The sequence below is a fragment of the Tripterygium wilfordii genome, chromosome 17 (genome assembly GCF_013401445.1).
Source record: "Tripterygium wilfordii isolate XIE 37 chromosome 17, ASM1340144v1, whole genome shotgun sequence".
In the NCBI taxonomy this organism is placed as follows: Eukaryota; Viridiplantae; Streptophyta; class Magnoliopsida; order Celastrales; family Celastraceae; genus Tripterygium; species Tripterygium wilfordii.
In genome coordinates, this window is record NC_052248.1 from 3,723,205 (window position 1) to 3,744,095 (window position 20,891).

General features: G+C 38.2%; 5 protein-coding genes across 9 annotated transcripts; 4 read left to right on the forward strand and 1 right to left on the reverse strand.

The window, feature by feature from the left end:
* Positions 1 to 42: 42 nt before the first annotated feature.
* LOC119982698 (protein-ribulosamine 3-kinase, chloroplastic) lies at positions 43 to 4,828 on the reverse strand. 3 transcript variants are annotated; one of them, XM_038826197.1, is made up of 9 exons: positions 4,529 to 4,828; positions 3,691 to 3,869; positions 3,468 to 3,558; positions 3,280 to 3,354; positions 3,110 to 3,198; positions 2,893 to 3,011; positions 2,098 to 2,238; positions 1,042 to 1,118; positions 43 to 338 (listed from the first exon to the last, which is right to left on the reverse strand). In XM_038826197.1, the coding sequence occupies exons 1-9, from the start codon at positions 4,673 to 4,675 to the stop codon at positions 192 to 194; spliced, it is 1,065 nt and encodes a 354-aa protein (XP_038682125.1). In that variant the 5' UTR covers positions 4,676 to 4,828; the 3' UTR covers positions 43 to 191. The 3 variants fall into 3 exon arrangements, with proteins under 3 accessions (XP_038682125.1, XP_038682126.1, XP_038682127.1); XM_038826198.1 differs by having other exon boundaries at positions 3,691 to 3,844; positions 4,529 to 4,766; XM_038826199.1 differs by having other exon boundaries at positions 3,691 to 3,844; positions 4,287 to 4,671.
* A 9-nt stretch (positions 4,829 to 4,837) lies between these two features.
* Positions 4,838 to 6,135, forward strand: LOC119982701 (probable xyloglucan endotransglucosylase/hydrolase protein 32). Its single transcript, XM_038826202.1, has 2 exons — positions 4,838 to 5,211; positions 5,553 to 6,135. The coding sequence occupies exons 1-2, from the start codon at positions 4,869 to 4,871 to the stop codon at positions 5,867 to 5,869; spliced, it is 660 nt and encodes a 219-aa protein (XP_038682130.1). The 5' UTR covers positions 4,838 to 4,868; the 3' UTR covers positions 5,870 to 6,135.
* A 2,042-nt stretch (positions 6,136 to 8,177) lies between these two features.
* LOC119981662 (RING-H2 finger protein ATL39-like) lies at positions 8,178 to 10,566 on the forward strand. The gene is made up of 4 exons (XM_038824746.1): positions 8,178 to 8,321; positions 8,627 to 8,847; positions 9,370 to 9,467; positions 9,876 to 10,566. Exons 2-4 carry the CDS (start codon positions 8,698 to 8,700, stop codon positions 10,222 to 10,224), a joined length of 597 nt encoding a protein of 198 aa, XP_038680674.1. The 5' UTR covers positions 8,178 to 8,321; positions 8,627 to 8,697; the 3' UTR covers positions 10,225 to 10,566.
* A 2,662-nt stretch (positions 10,567 to 13,228) lies between these two features.
* LOC119981826 (ethylene-responsive transcription factor RAP2-4-like) lies at positions 13,229 to 14,035 on the forward strand. Its single transcript, XM_038824968.1, has one exon. It carries the CDS (start codon positions 13,229 to 13,231, stop codon positions 14,033 to 14,035), a length of 807 nt encoding a protein of 268 aa, XP_038680896.1.
* Positions 14,036 to 16,600: 2,565 nt separating this feature from the next.
* On the forward strand, positions 16,601 to 19,646 carry LOC119982091 (armadillo repeat-containing protein 3-like). 3 transcript variants are annotated; one of them, XM_038825284.1, is made up of 3 exons: positions 16,601 to 16,857; positions 17,021 to 17,161; positions 17,732 to 19,646. In XM_038825284.1, the coding sequence occupies exon 3, from the start codon at positions 17,776 to 17,778 to the stop codon at positions 19,453 to 19,455; it is 1,680 nt and encodes a 559-aa protein (XP_038681212.1). In that variant the 5' UTR covers positions 16,601 to 16,857; positions 17,021 to 17,161; positions 17,732 to 17,775; the 3' UTR covers positions 19,456 to 19,646. The 3 variants fall into 3 exon arrangements, with proteins under 3 accessions (XP_038681212.1, XP_038681211.1, XP_038681213.1); XM_038825283.1 differs by having other exon boundaries at positions 17,050 to 17,161; XM_038825285.1 differs by having other exon boundaries at positions 17,050 to 17,161; positions 17,741 to 19,646.
* Positions 19,647 to 20,891: the final 1,245 nt, after the last annotated feature.

The window sequence follows — 20,891 nt, forward strand, 5'->3', positions numbered from 1 at the left end:
GGAACCACAGAGAATAATTCTACTCTCACAAAGTGCATAAAATATAATAAACGTTTGAGAAGAAAGATGTTGGGATTGAAATAAAAGGTGAAAGTAATTTACATATGATACAGAAAAGGCTTTGCGCAAAGTACTACTGCAATCTTGAACTGATAGGGCCAACACTGATCGATGGATACATTGCGCAATGCCTAAACTTTCAGCATCCGTAGGTAGTCATCTATTATTGACATTGCAGATGAACGGTAACCAGGACCAAACAGATTGTAGTGATTCAAGTAATGATACAACAAATACACATCTCTCCTCTTCTCAAAGCCAGGCTGTTCGGGCATCACCTGGTATGCGCAACAAGCACAAAAACAAAATATTATAGTTTAAAGGGAATAATGGAATAAAAAGGAATGAGGTGAAGATCAGTAGTCTTAAAGCCAGTACTCAGTAGCATTCTCCATAAAACTAGACCCAGCAGCTATGAACACCAATTTTTGGCATGCTTGGGATGCATTTCAGGTTGGTAAAATACAAATAGCATTTTTTACATCTATTTTGTTTATTTCCCTTCCTTAAATCATCCAAAATCTCTGGCAGGAAAAGCACTAGCAGTGACAAAAAAAAAGAAAAAACAATTTGGTAGCTCTGGAACATTTATTTTGTCATACCTCTACTAGTTTAACAATATTGAACATTAATTTTTAAAATTACCAATCGATGCCTCCTTGTTTTTTACTACGTAATCAAATTCTGATTTCCTTAGTCATGTGATCCCTTGCTTAGCCCTGGTCATGGCAGCCTTGCTTTGGCTGTGGCCACTGAAAGGATATAAATGGCAGCAAGTGGCATGTAACCATCTCCATACAATAAGCTGGTTCGCATGCCTTGGGCATTTAGGCCATGATCTCATTGGGCTGAGATCAATGGTTCAGCTAGCGGCTCAAATGTTGAAAGTCAAAACTGGAAAAATGAGGAAAGATATATAGAAGGAAACTTGCATAATGCATGAATGTAGTATCTTGAAGTATCAATATGGAAAACTGATACCTCAAAATAGGCGTCGTAGAAAGAACCTCCGAAACTTGCACACCAGGACATTCCAAATTCTGCCTCACTATGCCCATCTGCAGAGGAAGACAATCGACAAACATAGTGCAGTTAGCACTTCAAATAATAGTTTCTAAACCTACTTATGCAAGATCACCACAATCTTTACCACTGGAGTCAAGGACTAGGGCCACTACAGTTTGCAGAAGTTTGTGTTTTTTATTGTGTATCGATCATTGGATTCTTCTTTAGTGCATTTAAGAAAGGACATCCAGCAACATACTTTTCCTCAGCTTCCTTAGCTCGCATGTCATACTAAAAATGTTCCCGCTCACAATTACCAACCACAATAAATTCTCATGACATGCTGTGGAAGTCCAAAACAGAACTTCCAAAATTATTTCATAACTAGCAGTGAGCAATAGGCTGTTTGGTGGAAACCAAAACACTTCCAACTTCCAATGAGGAAAAGTGACCCCAGAAGACAAAAATAAATAAGTACATAAATAACCCTTCTACTAAAGAACAACATATAAATAGAAGAATTTAGATAGCAAGTTTCCCCTTCTTTGATCTCAAATCACTTGTGAGGAACAAATTACCTCACATTCCCCTTCAAGGGTGGGCAGACTTAACTCATATTTTGGAAGGCTCAACAATTGCAGCATTTAATCAAATTTTTAGATGCAACAATCAAATTAAAAAGCCTCGGCCTAATGGTAGAAACATGGGTCCAATTCTCGAAAAAGACACTCCGCTAAGCGGAGTAAGGCTGTGCATATCTTGTGCAAGAGTTGTTTACCGTATGGGAGGTGAGTCTTGAAATATCACGTACCACCTTCTATTTCAAAAGCTTAAGCTGATTGGAAAGGTGAAAGTTTTTATTATTTAAACCATTACCCAAAATAAGCTTCGAATTGAAATTTTGCACTTTTATTTATATGAATTCCCTTTTAGGCTAAGGGACTGGCATCCCATAATGCTCCTTTCAAAAAGATCATTGTTTATCAGGAAGTGTGAAAAATGACAAAGAGATGCTGAACAATTTGGACTCACAATAACACGCAGGATCAAGTATAACAGGCTCGCCATTCTTGTCAGAGGTGATGTTTCCACTCCACAAGTCTCCGTGAAGCAAGCAAGGCTCTATAACAACGTTTTCAAAGAGAGGTGCCAGGTTCTTCACCAGTCTTTCTCCTGTTTATTGTGTTCAAGATTAATGGTCCAGAAATTTAAGCATCCTATTCTTTTCAAGAGTTACTCAACGAAAGAAGAAGCATTTAAGTTTTACAAGCTGCATATTAGAAGTTCTAATAAATATTGAATGAATAATACTTATATGTTCCACGTAGCACAAGTTTGGCAAACATATGAATGTTCTTGTATACGTGTGTACATACATACATACATGAGCACATACAAGTAAACACATAACCAGTAGATACCATAAACAGCCTCATAAACTGGTTCGTCTACCTTTAAATTCCCATGAGAAGACAAGTGGTTTGTTAAAGTCCCAAATAGATAGGCAAGATGAGGGCATATCAATAAAATATCAGAATTCCATACTAAAAATGAAAATAGAACCAGTAAAAAGCATAATGTTTATTCCAACTTCATAAGGTGGAAGCACGCAGCAATGCAGAAGCCATCAATGCAAACCATACACAAGATCTGTGTTACACATTCATAATACTTTCACCTCACATGCATTCACAGTGATACATCCTATATAAAATTTCAGGTAGCTTTAGTTTCTTTCATTACTTCTAGAAAGCATAGATGAGAGCCATAAGGCCCATAACTTGGGACGATATTACATGATAAGTTATGTAGGAAGCAAGAGACAACCTTTTTGATAAATTGTTGAATCACCATATTGGTCTAGTGCCAGCTTCAGTTGGTAACCCAATCTATGCTCTGCATAAAACTTAACCCAATCTGAAGTCCAAGTGTTTATCTGTGGAGTGCTGCAATGACAACACATATATTAGTGGATTCAGTAAATATTCAATTTATTAAATATTACAAGAGAAAATTTCAATTACATTTACAGATGGAACTGCACCTGCCAATTGTATTATCAACATCAAAGCCAAAGCCTTTGTCAGACTTCCTCGCTTTATGCATTTCAGCAAGCTTCCTACCTAAAACAGACTGAGGACCGATAAATAGCTAAGAGATCCAATTTCCGATTTTCTTTCACAAACAATATATATTTTATTCCCCCATCCTCACCTGGTCAGCCCTAGATGCACCAAATTCAATAAATTCCATAATAATGTATGATCCACCTGTTGGAAGGGGTCCGACCTACAACGCGGTTAAAGTTTTCCACTCAAGTAGACGCTACTATTTGCGCCAAAATGAAGAAATTGCATAAAGAAATAGATCCTCCATATCATAAAAGGAAGAGGATTCATCACCTTAAACGGCCTAGGTACTCGAATTGTTTGGGTTTCATACATAGCACCTAGGCCGAGAGCCTCTCCCTCAAACATTGATGGCCCAATGCTCCTGCTTAAGTGTCCCAACTAAATCAAACAAAGTCTACACAGAACATCAAACGAAAAAAACACCAAAGAAGTAGTTGTTCTGCTATACTGGTGTCCACATACGTTTATATTTTTCTGATACTAAAATGAGTACCTGTTTGTTTTAACAAAGAAAGAACCAGCATCAGTGTCATAACGACTGGCACGATTGATGCAACCACCACCAATAGAGCTAATCCTTGTAATCTGAGTTGCCTTTCCTTCTGAGAGGATCCACTCACGTATTGGATCATCACTCATTGCTGCCACTGCCATATATTTGGAACTTAATGCCTAAATTCAAACAACATTCTTTTATGGTTGAAAATTGAAATATATGAAACTGATAAAAATAACTTTAATCCTAAACATCATGGAAAACAAGAAAATTTTCTGCATTACAGGTAAGTCAATAGGAATAAAAAATTTCACAAACACCAAAATAGTTCATCACAACAAACAAGCATTGCAGCTTATGCTACTCCCTTCTCTTGAGAGCATATCTTTAGGAACATGTGGGTATCTAATAAACTTACCAAAACGTATTGCTATCTTGAAATCCAAATACACCAAGTACAATGCTCAAAGGAATTCAAAATAATAGAGCCCCAACCCAGAATTATGCATTGGTCTAGTAACTGAATTTTCTAGGTCTTATAGATTTCAAATCAAGAGACGAAACACTTTATAAAGGGAGATCAAACAGCCAACCGAAAATGCACAGGAGGTACACATCAAAGAGAGCTCAGAAGAAACTTAAGATGATAGTGGTGAATCCTTTAAAGGCCAACCGAAACTTCTATGTCTCAGCAGATACACAGAGCAGAAATTATCAAATTAACAGCAATCTTCAATCGCTCAAAACCCGCAAAGGGGTCAGGAAAGAACAAACTCCGGTATACAGTAAGTTCAAATCAGCAAAGACAGTAGCATATCTCGTTGCAGTCGCTTACAAGCAAATGGTTTACGTTTAGTGAAGTAGAGTCGAGGAAGGCAAGGCATTGAAAGAAAGGGAGACCCCAGAGAGATGGCTTGCAATGCCATGTGTGCCTCCGTCTTCTATCTCTCACTAGTTTGGTCTTGTGGTGTCCAGCTTCCATTGGCTATTTGGCTCTGTTTCTGGTAGACAAGGTCTAAACCGCGCTTGTTTGGCGAAACAGAATAGCGTAACCTCATCCCAATTAAGCTTATCCCTGAAACAGTTTAGGATGTTTGGCATTTATTACAACGTAAACCCAAATAGCTCTTCCCAAGCTTCTTCTACACACAACACAACTGGGAAAAAAAATATCAATGGCTGATCCGGCACTCCACCCAGAGACACTCAAACACCAAGAGATTCAACCGCTCAAAGAAATCGCAATAGACTACACCCCGGAGGCTTGCACGCACTGCCCAGTCTCCAACTCTATTAGCGTCACGTACGACCATCGTGGCGGCGCTCGGTGGCGCTCCACCACTCCATTCCTGTTTGGCACCTTCGGCTCTCTCATCCAGTGCCCTAAAGGCAACACCAGTGGCCTCAACTTCAACCTTTATCTCTCATCTCTTGAAGGGGACAAATCCCAAGACGAGATCGACTTTGAATTCCTAGGCAAGGACAAGACCATAGTACAAACAAATTATTACACTACAGGTCTGGCTTTTCGTTTCAGTTGACTGTAATGTAATTGCAGATTTTGATCTTAAAGTATATGCTTCTCCTAGTTGACCATTTGCGTTTGGGTAGATCTTGTTTTTTTGCTTCTGCATTTCATCCTTTATTTCATGGATTTGAACTGTGTAATCATCTTTCTCTGATCTTGGGATCATTTTAAAGTTAAATGCTTGGTAATGGTTTCTGTGGTCATTGATGTTGATATATATGTCCAAATGTAGTCATACAAGTTCTCTTTTTTGATAAACCTACCAAAATCTGTTACTCTTTGTAGGATATCTAGGAGTCCATTCACATACTTGAATACATTTGTGATGCAGGGACTGGAAATAGAGAGCAGCTTCATGATCTGGGTTTTGATTGCTCTGATGGGTTTCATGAGTACACCATTAAGTGGAGACCAAATTGGATTGAGTGGTTGATTGATGGCAATGTGGTGAGAAGAGAGGAGAGGAGGGAGGGTGAGGCGTTTCCTGAGAAACCCATGTTTTTGTATGCTTCAGTTTGGGATGCGAGCTACATTGACGAAGGAAGGTGGACTGGGCCTTACATAGGGTGTGATGCACCTTATGTTTGTCTCTATAAGGACATTCATGTGCCTGCTGCAACTTCAATGGGGTGTTCTATCGATTCTTGATAGAGGTTTCTGGTTTCTCTTTCGTGTGCATGCCAATTGAAGTTGAAGTGGATTCATGATCTTCTTTGTTGTTCCTTGTTGTGAAATCTGACTGTTTAAATTCGTTCTCTAATTGCTTTTGCTTTGAATCATGGTGCATTGGTTATTTGGAGTTGTAATTTCATTAAAAGCTTGCTGTACTCAAATTGCTTGATGATGATTAACTGAATCGATGTTACTGTCAGATTCGTCAATGGTGAATGATTAATGCAATATCCTTTTTGTCACTCTACAAACAATAAAGCAAGGGATTTTTCTTACATAAGTGGAGATGATTAAGTCGTGTGGGTGTGACCTGACGACTAGCCAATTTCTTTTTCCGGTTGACGATTCCAGTCTGTTGTGCGTTTTGTTTATTTTTTGTGTTTTGTTTGGGACCTTGGGTTAACTTATGACTCTTTATAGAGTAAGTGGAAAGACTGCAGTTTGTCAAACTGTTGCCATATTTTGAAAATGAGTGCCTGCAGTAGGATTTTTTCGCTAGGGCAGGTTTGGTGCCAGATAAGGATTAACATTGAGGAGGAGGAGACTAGAAAGAATAATTGCTGTAGTTTGGCGTTGGAAGATATGTGCCTGCAAATTGAGTGGCTTGTAGCTGCTTACATCTAGCCAAACATTTGATAATCCTCTCCTCTGTTGTCTTTCTCATTGTCTTTCTCTTTTTTATTTTCTTATCAGTAGTTTTGTGTTTTCCTTCCTTTTACTATTTTGAAATCTCTGTCACTGTCACGGTTAGGAAGTTCAAAGGTCTAGCACATAGTAACTATTGAGGGGCATAACAAGTGATTGCATATTGGTTTCTTGCATCCATGTCGTATAAATAATATGATAAATTGCAAATAAAATGGAAGTTATTCTGTTAGATTTTGGTCTCTCTGATCTTACATAGCATATGGTAACTTCATCCAACAACATAATACCACATCCTGTTGCAGAGTGATTTTAATATGTTTTGAACAGCCTTGTCTTTGATTTGAACTCTTCTTTTCCAGCACTTGGATGATTTGTAGCAGTCATTGTTACCAATTTTCAGATTAATATGTGACAGCAAATTAGGGATTCTCAACACCACCAACTCCACCCCTGTGTGTCATTTTCGCATGAAACGGAATGATTTGATCACCTAGTGCTGCTAAATAGATAGCAGTCTGTGAATGTCATGCTGGTTATCCTGCTTACAGGAGAAAAATCAAGTCTGTAAAACCCAGCAAATTTTGACATGCATATTTAAAGTTGCAGGCTATCTAATATCTAGTTAGAGAACCCACCCACCACACACCATACAAGGGTTAAGCATTGACCATCATAAATTAGTCTATAGACTCATCTGTACTGTAGTTCCAGTCATTGCTGCATTTTCAATACATCTTGTGAGAAATGATAGATGTTCCAGGCAAATACTAAATTATGTTCAATTTGGTTTGCCGATGATCCAGCTTTGGTGGGGAGTAATAATGTCAGGCAGTGAAGGCTATAGATATAGAGGACATAGTCAACCTTGTTTGGTTTCAAGTCCATGATGGAAGCTGATGTGCCAAAAACTCTTATACTAATTTGGATTTTGAATTTTAGTTTCTTGTTAAGCTGATGGAAGCAGAGTAAGTGATGTATGCTGTCAACACCATTGCATATAAATCTAGGTGATTTGTCACCCTCTGCAATAGAAAATCCTTACTGAGATAAATATTAGGTCAAGAACATCATCAAAAACCTGAAAAAATAGGTTTCTTACAAAGGCAGATAAATTTTTTTCAACTAAACAGTACCCTAGACCATGAATAAGTCATGACTTAAGATATCTTAAAACTTGGTAAGAACACCCTCATCAGATCTTTCCTTCTTTTCTGCAATAATTTATTTATTAAAGTAATATAATTAATTTTTTTTTGAAATAAGCATCCATATATAAAAAGAACAAGTACCTTGTCGGGTCCCAAGTCTTCCTCTCCTTGTTGCAATACATATATATAAATGTGAATACATATATATAAATGTGAAAGGATCCATCTTTGTCCATCATAACAGCTCAAACGACATCGTTTTCCACTGGATCTTATTGGCTTATCCAACAGTAGTAGACCTAGGGAAAAGAAAAGAAACAACCATTGAGACTCTCTACCTTGAAAACACTGTGCACAAATGACTTACAAGAATCCTATAGTTGCCCACTTCTTTGTTTTTACAGTTGGATTGGTTTGCCGCCAAAACTGACTAACTGCCTTAATCTCAACCGTCCGATCATATCAGGCACTTAATTTCGCTGAGGCCTGCCTGTTGCGGAGCCTACCTAGCAAATTCCAAGGAGCAAGAAAATGAAGTGTCTTCTTCCTTCTACAACTTCTCCAATCCCCACCATCCAATTCAAGTGCCCTGACTTCTTCCCTTGGAATTAACTTTGAGTCCACCCAAAGCGATTAGGGTTCTAAGTGGATAGTTTTATGTATTTGTGCTTGCCTGCTTGGTCTTTACTGTTTTTGGCATTTAATATCTTGCCTTTTCTCCAAAGATCTTGATATGGGTGTTTGATTCTCTTCATGTGTTCTCTGTTTTCCATCATAGTTTCTTTTTTGGAGCATGTGGGTTGGTCCTGATTTTGTTCTTGTTTCTCTTAATATGACTAATTTCTGTTTTTCTGGGTGGTCTTGTCCAATATGCTATAAATGCTTGATCTGGGTTTCTTTGATCTAAATCGTATCATAGTAGTTGTTTAGCTGGTAGGTGCTGGATTTGCAGTTGTTGTATGTACTTCTGGTGGACTTGTGTGGCATTTGTTGTCTTTGGAAATTGACATGTTTGGTTCTGGTATGAATTTGATTACTACTATTATTGGGTTTGGAATGAGTGTCACTTTCATTGTGTTTGTTTGCACAAGAATAATCTGTAGGAGGCTTCAAGGGGCTGAGTCACGACCAATGTTTGAGATTGATACCAGCATCCAGGTATGTTTGATTCTGTGCACTTTCGGTTTTGTGTGCATGTTATGCATTTTTTTTGCTTGAAAGAATGCCTCAATGATCCTGTCGCGTTCACTCAGATAAATTTGACTGAATCCAATATTCAATTACACTTGGATAGAAATTTTTTTCCCAGATGTGGGTGAAAGGCTTGAAGCATCCACCTATTCTTTTGATGCATACTAAAGCTTTTGATGCTCACTGATGGCCAATTTGTTCACTCAAATTCTGGTTTTGATTTTTTTTTTTTTTTCTGTTTGGTTATTGTATATCATGTCAAAACTGAGATATGTTAAAAGGCGGAGAAATGAGTCGGCTTGAGTCATTCAATGTAGAATGTAAATATGTGATGCTAATTGGTATAACAATCTATCTAATTTCATTTAATCTGGCTACATAAACCAAACCTTTGCAAGAATTGCTTCTGTATCTACTCTGATAAAAGTTACAACACTAGCATTCTAGTTTGGAGATTTGAATTATTCATGTTTTGATCTTTGTTGACAGCCAGAGCATCGAATTAATGGCCTTGAACCAGTTCTGGTTGCTGGGATCCCCACAATGAGATACAACCATGAGGCATTCAGTTCCATAGAAGATGCACAGTAAGTGTAGCCTGCTGCTATATTTAGCTACATTAGTGCAAGCAAACTTTCTTCTGGTTGCCTTTACTTCACCCAAGATTTTTCCCTATCGATCAAGGAGACGTACCTCCTCTAATATTCTCATTTGATTCAATCTTAATCTTAATCGACTTGGTGAAATATAGTGTTTGAAAATCACACAAATCCTTTGCCCCATCAGTACCAAATTTTCGGGTAGTATGCAAAAATAGTAGGTTGACATGTAACCAGGGCTTGGATTACTATCTAATTTTTATGCTTGATTACAACTTTTCAATACATTCTTGTGTATCTAATTGCGTGATGCTGCGTTGTTATATATAGTTAGAGACATCAAGTTAAATCAGTCTGACATTAGTCGAAACCGTCTCTGACATCTTTCTCCTGCAGGTGCTCAATATGTTTAGGGGAGTACCAAGAGAAAGAAGTTCTGCGAATTATGCCTCACTGCGGCCACAATTTCCATGTCTCTTGTATAGATACCTGGCTGAGAAAACAATCAACGTGTCCAGTCTGTCGTTTCCCCCTACAACACTCTTTGGAAACTAAACATGTGAGGCAAGCAACATTCAGTATGTCTCAATCTGCTGATAGACCCGAAGCTCCAATCGAACATTCTCGCCAATGGTTGCTTCCTGGTTCTGAGCGCTCACTAGGAAATATAAGCCGCGAAGTGCATCTTGACATTGTTCCTGGAAACACACAACCTAATCCAGGAGCGCCAGAAACAAGGGAATAACCATGCAAACAGAACAAACATCTGGATTTGCATCCTACTACCGGTTCATGTAGTTCGAGCCTTCATGATTTACTTGAAAGCTACTGAGACATCGGCATGAAGAATCTGATATTTTGTGCATCTCATCTGTACATAAAACCGTCTTCTGTCGCTTTCTTAGACTTGGTACTGATAGAGGGCAGGCTTATTTGTTGTGACAAACTTTGTAAGAACTTATCCGACCGGAACACATCTATAGAACATCATAGTTCAACCTTAGCCCTAATAGGAATTCCTAAATTTACACATACAGTTTTGTGGTTGAAGCTATTTGCAATCCATATTACTGAGAATTTTGGAGCATGCTTTGTGTTTCTTTCATTCAGCCGTCATGATGCCGATTAATGCAGAACAGAACAATAGACTAGAGAATAATCACCCATGGTGTTTCTTAACAGCCAACAAATAGATTAAGTCTACTGGTCTGGAGTTTTGAAGATGTACTGATCAACTCAATTGATTATAACTTCCATCAAAGTTCATTATTGAAGCATCTGAAGCATATAATGGATGCATTTGGCAGTGTGTTTGCACCTGTCAACCGCTTTTGCCTTGGACGCACCATGTTCGGATAAAACAATGTTTGGCCGAGCCTGTGTTACGGTATCTCCCCACTGCGGTGAAAATGCAGGGAGTTGTTTCCAATCCTGACGCAATGCGATTAACAAAATTTTCGACGTCAAAACACGAGTTTTTTTTTTCAATTTTTCTCTCAATTAATTTTATTATTCCATATATACTTTTACAAAAATTAATTGATATTAACAAAAAAAAAAAATTCTATTTTACTCTCACCTTGCAACCATATTTTTACTGATGCACGAAACACTTTTTGTCACTACAACTCGCCTCGTCTCACGATAATTTCGGAATTCGCCCCACCTCACCGCTATTAGTAAAAACACAACACACTCCCATACAAACCCAGTAAGAGCCTTCAATTTTCTGTGTGTTCAAATTCTCTTAAACAACACAAGCTCTTTTTCTTACCTTCTAAGTCAAGCAATAAGTATGTGCAAGCAACTTGATTAATTTAGGCATAAATTAATGGGATTGTTAAAACAAATATAGTTCGACCCTAAACTTTTCCATCATGTTTGGAGCTTGCTTTGTGTTTCCATGTGTTTAGCCTCTCACAAGTAGATTCATTTTAAATGGTAGTCATGTATTGTATTCTTTAAAATCCAATTATTAATAGATAAAAAACTTTTAAAAATCTGGTCCCCAAATGAAGATTAATTCAATTCTTTTGCCCACTTGACAGATTCATGCTGATATTATCAATGGAACTAATTTGTATGTATTCAGTTCTATATATATATATAGCTTAGACTTAAAGGTAGGCTACTCTAGCTAGAATTATGAGGTATTGGGTTCGAACCTCATTAGATAGGGTGAGATGTGAGATTTATTTATGTTGAGTGGATTAAACTCCGTGTGTGTATTGAAAAAAAATCATAGACCTAAGTGTATTCGTAGACCTAAGTGTATTCGTATATTCAAAATTTCAGTAAGAGAATATGAGTCCAAACAGTTCAGTCCACGTGGGACCATTTATGGTGAATTCAATCATTTACATTTTTTTTCTTAACAAGGTAAAGATGTGTCTTTGGCTCTAATACAGGTTTTGATACAAACCATTTTTTTGAAATACCACGGAGAATTACGTTTATAGTTGGAATTGAACATTGGACACACATATGCTTAGCACAATCGATTGTCAACCAAGCCAACTCTCATTGGTAGATACAAACCTTAAAAATCAAGCATACTGAGTGATTGAGAGTTATAATAAGGGATCAAATTGTCACCTCCCAATAGTAACCCAGCATTCCGATCGGTCGACAAGTGGCACGTGTCATTCCAGGCGTGTCGTGTGCAAAATATCCCATTCACTAACAAACAAACATTACATTTCCACCCTTAGAGGGATGAAAATTCGGGGAATCTAATGTTAACCCTAGGATGACCATAGTACTAATCCAAGGGCCAAAGTACTCAATAAAACGACAAATCTTTTTTAAAAAATTTAAAAAAGAGTCACGTAATTACCTATTGTTTAAGGTTATAAAACAAAAGTTTAATGAGTCCAGATACAAAAGCAAAGTTTAAACTAGTAAATAATGATCAATTCGTGTGGGTAATATGGTCTAGAAAATAAAAACAATACAAAAGACAAATGTATGGGGGAGATGGTGGAGCCCACCAATCATTCTAACATCCAATTGCTAAATTCCACTAGTGACCCTCACGTCATTACCTTAAGAAAAAAAAAATACTAAAATTGGGGAATCCAACGTTCCAAATCCCTTCTTCATTTACAAAATGACATATTGAGATGGCCTTTCTTCTGTCTGATTCCCTCTTTTGTATGATAGATAGTCATATGGCTTGGCTTGGCTTCGAGAGGTGGCTTTTGAGCTCCTACAATTGACCATGAATCAGATACTAGGGGTGTCAACGATGGATAATTGATATAAGTTTAATTGATCATTCAGTCGATTATTTGAGGTGTGGTTGGTTTTTCAGTTTTTCGATCGATTCTCACTAATTTACATTTGACAATAACCGATCAGACGGTCAATTCGGTTTGGTATGATTTTTTTGGACAACCCTATTAAATACTGTGATATTTGTTGATTAGGGCAAACAGCAAACCTTAATCTCTCAAGCCGAAACTTTAACTTTGGAGAACAAGCCAATTTAGCTTGATGGATTATACAAGTACATGATTGAAGATAGAGACTAATAATCAATATTAAGCAACGATTAATAATTTAATAGACATCAAGAACATAAAATCTACAGTACTCTCCCACTTGAGGATACTCACCATATATAAATAGTGCCACATTAGTCCTACTTATGCCTATGTGTTTCTCCACATGAAGCCATAGACCAATTCTCACCAACCACACTAAAACTCCCCCTCCTACCCCTAAAACAAATAAAGCACTTACTATAAATGGCAATTACCGAAACACTAAAATCCACCACCACAGCCGCCCCCATCACAACCGCAACCACCACGCCGCCGGCCAAACCGGTGGTTCGAAGATTCGTTGGAGTTCGACAACGGCCCTCGGGGAGATGGGTGGCGGAAATTAAAGATTCATCTCAACGCGTTAGGTTATGGTTAGGCACATATGATACACCGGAAGAGGCTGCTCAAGCCTACGATGAAGCGGCTCGAGCGTTGCGTGGAGAAAATGCACGAACCAACTTTGCACCGCCGGCTAGCCCTAGTGTCCAGTCCGGTTCACCAATGAGCGAACCGGATGCGAAGCAATATGGGCTTAGCTTTTCTTCATTGAAGGCTAAATTGAGCAAGAACTTACAAAGTATCATGGCAAGGTCCAAGGAAAACAAGTCAACGAAAAGTAGAGTGAGTGATCACTTCACTTTTGCTAGTATTTTTCACTTCAAGAGCAACCAATACAGGAATTCTTCGACGGACATGAAGATCAACAATGAGAAAATTGTGTTGCCAAGTATTGTTGTCCCTCCTGTGGTGGATGAGATATCTTCTTGCACTTGGGAGAGCTCAAGTGTGGTGTCAACTAATAGTAGTGATTGTCTTGGGTTCTTGCAACCCGGGTTCGACTCGGACGGGTTGGATATGGATCAAATGATGGGTTGGATGAGTAGCCCGGATGCTATGAGTGGTTGTGAGGGCGATCCGGGTTCAAGGAGCAAGAGGTTTAAGGTGTCTTCTTCTATTTTGGTCCCCCCAACATTTAGTGGCTCTCCTAATAATTATGGTGCAACATAAAGATCATAGGTTGAATCCGTAGAAACATCTCTTCTACATATTTTGTGCGATAAAGTATGCATACATCATGTCTGTTCTCAATTCCGCCCACTGCGGAAGTTCTGGTCCGTACACAGGAGTTGTTTTACCTTTTATGTAATGATTATGATGTTAGATTATCATAATTAAAGTTGCTGGAAGAGTTGATCCCACCTTTGCAGAATTGCTGGCTGTTAATCGAACCCTTACTTGAATCGAAGAAAGAGGCTACCGTGATTTTATCCTAGAGATGGATTCGTCCAATATTGTTCAAGCTTTAGGTTCTGATGACTGGTTGAACTCTCGTATGGGTCATTTTGTGAGCGAAACCAAGGCTATTATGGCTAGACTTGGGGTTGTCAAGTGTCAACACGTTTGTCGGTCGGGTAATGAGGTTACTCATACGTTAGCAAGAATGGCTAAGTTTAGGTTTGGGAGTTCCATCTGGATTGTTTTCTGTCTAGTGGAAATTGTCCCCCTTGTTAGGAAGGATATTTCCCTCCTGTGTAATGTTGCTCGTTCTTAATGAAATGTTTTTTCTCAAAAAAAAATAATCATAACTTTGAATTAGAGTGAGTTTATGAGCTACTTTTGTAGCTTCGATCGGTTAAAATTATGTGGGTCTAGCAAAGATTGGTTGTATGGATCCAAATTATCCTCTTAAGGAGCTCTTGATATTTCAAGTGTCCACTAAATTTCGACCTAATTTCAAGTGTTGATTTTCCTCCGTTATAGGCATGAAGCACCTGAAACTCTTGTTTCAAGTGTTTGATAAACAAGATTTCCAGCATCCAATTGTAGACGCTCTTATCTAAAGTATTCAAGAAGATGTGATGAATGTTCATGAATGCACAAATAAGTTTATCCTCTTAACATAAATCTATAGACATGACCGACTGATTGAGTTTGTAGCTTCAAACAACATCATTTGATTTTTACAAGACCATTGGGCCGAGCTAAGCTTTCATGTTTGAGCCGAACCCAATCATGAGAACTCAAGACCCAATAACGAATGTAGCCCATGGGGCTTATACTATTCTCCTTCGTGTGGGCCACCCTTCCAGACTTGAAGAATTCCTATAAATTGTCATGGTTGCCTAAAATGAAATTGATTCAAATTTAATGTGCTTTTGAGGGGACGGGTGTGGCTAGAATGATTCCAACCAATTCCATCCATCACAGCTATTGCATCATCATTGATCGTACTTAATTACATTATTAATCAAATGCTATCAACGGCTGTGATGAATGGAATTGACCGGAATCATTCCAACCCCTCCCATCCCGCTTTTGAGTTGGTGGGGGGATTGAACTTTTGGGAGTATGGTTCAATGTGTGAAACTGCCGAGAATTTGGATAGAGGTATTGTCGATCGAGTGGCATATAAATGGAAGACCTCAAAAAGAAGAATTTACTAGAGACAATTTCATAGAGGGGTCAAACTAGTAAGTCAACCAAGGAGAGGGGAAGGGTTAATATCACTTTTGCACACCGAAAGATAGTGAATGTTTCAATTTGCACACTGTTGTTTACAATGTTTCAATTTGGTCATCCGATGATAAAATTGTTTCAACTTGGCCTCTTAGACAAATTTTCTCACTTTGGGACAGTCAAACTACACATGTGACACGTTGACTATCCAAATCTTGATTGCCACATGTGCAGTTTGACTGCTCCAAAGTAGGAAAATCTACCCGAGAAACAATTTTATCATTGGGTGTTCAAATTGAAACATTTTAAACAATGGTGTGTAAATTGAAACACTGACTATTTTTCGGTGTGCAAAAGTTGTATAATCCGATAGGGAAATGACAGGAAATCGTAGAAATTTCAACGGATTGGGGCCTGTTCAAGGTACTAATATGGATCGTTGGATTTTTTTTAAGATGTAAACTTATCAAATTATCCTCATATATGAAATTATCTTAAAAGTTGTTTATTTTTGGACTCATATTTTTTTTCAATACAATTAAATTAAACCGACTTAATTAACGTAATGAGTTCAATTCGTGTGTAAATAACGGTTCCTTTATAAGTATTGAGTATTTGTTTTTCCCCTTTGTGGGATGAGGAGGGTTTGGAAGGATTAGGGAAGTGATTTATTGACGTTTAAAACTGGTGTTTCACACAAAATCTTTTTTTTGTTTAGCTTAATTTAATAATAATGTAATGATACGTTAGGGTTGTGGGTCTTTTCTCATCATTCTGTATCAACTTTGCATGCCCATCTGTCCATAATAAGTACCAGTCGTCATGATTTTCATGTAATTCTATTCTACCATGTGTTTCACATTTGGAAATTTTCACTCATAATTTTGTGGGCTTGCCTAGTAACTTCATATTTAGCCTTGGGAGTTGATGATCGAATGTACTCATTGAGAAAGGTTTTTACGTTGACTTAATGATTAATTAGAAGATAATCACTCAGGATTAAGAATACTATTCAAAATTTAAATCTTAATTAAGTCTTAATTAATGGGAAAAAAACTAGACTGGAGTTGCTCCTACTTGTATTTTTTTTTTAAACGATTTGGACCGTTTAGGAGTGTTCCCCTTCTGTTCTCGACTAGGCAACAAAAAGCCTTCTGTGTTTCTCTCATTCTCGAGTTGAGTTTCTGGGGTTCTGACTTTTCACTATCAACCTCCTGTTGTTGATTGTTGATTTCGGAAGTATCACAGAAATCCTGAGCTTTTATTGAGATTAAAGAAGAGGGTGGAGAGGTGAGTAGTGGAGGTTTGAACGGGAAACCATGGTGGGTCGGTTTGCTTCCCGGAGAAAAATCTGAGATTCTGATTCTTAAAAGGTTGGTTCTTGAACCTTGTTTTTACTTGCTTTCTTTGATCCCAACTTAGAAAAAGAAAATGGCTTTTTCTTTTTTTCCTTCTATCTTATATTGTTTCCCCAATTGCTTCCACATTTGGGTTTCTTGTCATATGAGATCTTGATCTCTATTTTGTTTCTTCCAGCTTCTTATACAGTGCTTTTGTGCTTACAGAAACAACAAAGAGATAGGTGGGGGGTACTGTCTGGTGGCTGTCAATTGTTGAGGGCTATTGTTAATTGTTGAGGGCTTTTGGATGTTGAGGAAAGTCAAAAGACAAATTGAGGTATTTTCATGGTTACTGCACATTGAATTTTCTTAGGAGTATTTGAGTGGGGTTGGTACATCTTGAATTTAAAATACACTCTACACTTATACTACAACTGTTGATTGAGACTCATGTCTTCTCTTCAAAGGAAAGTGTTTTTTTTTTTTTTTCCCTTTCAATCCAGCTAAAAGTAATTCATGATTCCATCAACAACATTTTAAAGCCACAGGATATTAATGTATTCATTATTTTAGAAATAAATTTCGGTTGCCATTTAATGATCACTTGACAAAGAAGTGGAGATGACTCGTGGAGGCATCTTTTGGATACTACGATTTGGTTGGTCGGGTCTTGTATCCTGCAAAACAAGCTTTGTGTGATAACACAAGATTCTCAAAGCTGATCTTGGCCTATTTGTTTTGTAGTTCTGGTTTCTTTAACACCTGTAATCTTTGTTTATAATTTAGTTTTGATGATTGTAACTGCTCCACTGCCTCTCAACTAATCTACCTTCACTATTCATTTCTTCGTTACATATATTCTCATCCGGATCATTGCTCAAAGGTTTGGTTTTTCTCTGATATCCAGTTTTTGCAGAGAATTCATTTGAGTCCAAACCCACATTTGAAATCATGGCAGAAGATGATAACAACAACGTTTTGGTTGATATGTCAACTGAAGAGTGGTTAGCACACGTCCAAGAGCTTGTTCCAGTGGCACTCGAGAAGGCTAAGAAGGTTAAGGGTTTCACTGGACGGTGGAAGATCATAATTTCCAAATTGGAGCAAATTCCTTCAAGTTTATCTGATTTGTCAAGCCATCCTTTCTTCTCTAAGAATACACTTTGCAAGGAACTATTACAGGCTCTGTCACAGACGTTTGAAGAAGCAATTGAATTGGCTCAATTATGTGCTAAAGAGAAGTATGAAGGGAAGCTTAGGATGCAAAGTGATCTTGATGCTTTGTCAGGGAAGCTGGATTTGAATTTGCGAGATTGTGGGCTTTTTATCAAGACAAGTGTCCTTGGAGAGGCTACTTTGCCTTTGACAGTGGCTGGTTCTCAGCAAGAGCCAGAGGCTGTGATGCATAGCAATATAAGGGAAGTTCTTGCCAGGCTTCAAATTGGGCACTTGGAGTCAAAGCACAAAGCTCTTGACAGTTTAGTTGAAGTCATGAAAGAGGATGAAAAGAATGTTTTGGCTGTTTTGGGGCGGAGTAATATTGCTGCTTTAGTTCAATTGTTATTAGAAACTTCTCCCCGCGTACGCGAGAAGACTGTAACTGTAATCTGCTCGCTTGTAGAATCAGGAGGTTGTGAGAATTGGCTTGTTTCTGAAGGCGCTTTACCTCCCCTTATAAGGCTTGTTGAGTCTGGCAGTGCAGTGGGGAAAGAGAAGGCTACTATTTCACTTCAAAGGTTGTCAATGTCTGCAGAGACTGCCAGGGAAATCTTTGGGCATGGTGGGGTTCGGCCACTGATTGAGCTATGCCGAACTGGTAATTCTGTTTCACAGGCGGCTGCTGCTTGTTCTTTGAAGAATATATCAGCTGTCCCTGAGGTTCGACAAACTCTAGCTGAAGAAGGAATTGTAAAGGTCATGATCAATCTCCTCGATTGTGGAATTCTTTTGGAATCTAAAGAATATGCAGCAGAGTGCTTGCAGAATCTCACTGCAAGCAATGAGAACCTTAGAAGGTATGTTATTTCGGAAGGTGGTATTCGGAGCCTATTGGCATACGTTGATGGTCCGTTGCCCCAAGAATCCGCAGTTGTGGCATTGAGGAACTTGGTTGGCTCAGTTTCTATGGAAATGTTGGTTTCTCTCGGCTTCTTTCCTCGCTTGGCTCATGTGCTTAAATCTGGATCGCCCGGTGCACAACAAGCTGCTGCATCAGCAATCTGTCGGGTTTGCAACTCAACTGAGATGAAAAAACTGGTGGGTGAAGCAGGGTGCATTCCCCTGCTAGTCAAGATGCTTGAAGTTAAATCAAACAGTGTTAGAGAGGTTGCTGCACAAGCTATTTCAAACTTGATCACCCTTTCAGTGAATTGCAGAGAAGTTAAAAGGGATGATAAATGTGTGCCATATTTGGTCCAACTACTTGATCCAAGCCCACAGAACACTGCAAAGAAATATGCTGTGTCCTGCCTTACGTCTCTCGCTTCAAGTAAGAAATGCAAGAAACTGATGATTTCTTATGGAGCAATTGGGTATCTAAAGAAGCTTAGTGAAATGGAAGTACCAGGTGCCAAGAAGCTGCTTGAGCGCTTGGAAAGAGGAAAGCTAAAAAGCTTGTTCAGTAGGAAATAGAGGGAGCACCATCCTGCTTTGTACCATGATTCATGAAGGTTTTTTTCCCTGTACAAGCATTTTTCATTATTTGTATGAAACAAAGTAGCTAGATCTGAATCAAAGATCTTAAGGTGTTAATCTATGCAATCAAAGTGTAATTATTTACAGTATAAAATATTAATTGTTCCTCTATGTCTCTTTTCTGCAGATACCATCAATTCTCTGCTTGCTGCAATGTTTTATTTCTTATGCGATGAGTTTGCGCTCTTCTTTTGGTTTTTTTCTTCCCTCCTTTCCTTCTGTTTTTTGAAACATTGTTGATCAAAGGCATTGGTGCTGGTAATTTAAGGTGCCAGGCAGGATATACATGGCACGTATATACAATGCTACGTATTATGCACCTCATATAACCAAAACTACTGTGGCTGAAAGAATGTAAGTATGGTCTTGCATTCTACATTGGAAACTGCCATTTTCAAGCTGGAAACGTTACTGCTGCTGTTCAGAAGAGAATTTTAACCTGTGCATGGTACTGCTCTGATCGTTTATGGAAGAAAAAATCCAAGTCTCGAGTTACCCAATTTGACCCGGATTAATATTGGAGAGACGAGGCTGCTCCTTGCAATTGCAATCAAATCAAGGTAAACATTCTTCCTACGGTACTTGTTTCCCCATACTAGTTTTTTTATTTGGATTGTCCTCTTTCTGTTTCCTTGAGAGAGTCGAGTCAACGTAAAGATGCATGCTTTGAAGGTAAATGGGGGGGGGGGGATTATGAACTCTTTGTGTGATTCATAACATCTGGATTATCTGAACTGCTATGGCATAAGGCATGGTGGTCCTATTTATGTCTTACATTAGAGGGAACCATTGCTCCTTAAATTTTGTTACATTGTATCTGATATTAAATATTGACAAATCCCATTTGTGACAAATGATGATTCTGGTTGTAAGGTCTTTATCATCCTATTGACTCTGATTCTTGTGGAAAAGGATTGGGAGGACTATATCAAAAATGGAGAAACTAACCTCACATCATTGGAAATATTGTTTGTTATGGATCAGCTCTGCCACTAAATGTGTGTAGCCCACGACTTTTGTCTTTTGGTTTAGATATGACTATTTGCACCCTTCACTTAAATTAAGTACACCACATTAATCTTATAAGAACCCTCATCTAATAGCACCCCACTAGACCCTATCTTTTGCCCAATTATCTTCCTTTCTCATTTTATCATTCTCCTTCTTCCCTTACGAAGATACAACATCACTCCCCAAATCGATGGAGTCTTCGCCGGAGTGATCAAAGGAGTAATTGTGCAAGAGAAGCCTCCTTAACATTTATTTCCAACTTTGCATTTAGACAAATGTGGTTCTAACAAAGAAGGAAGTGAGTTTATTACTGTTAACCAGTTAGATGCTGCTTCGGAGAGGTTAAGGTATCTTAATTTCTT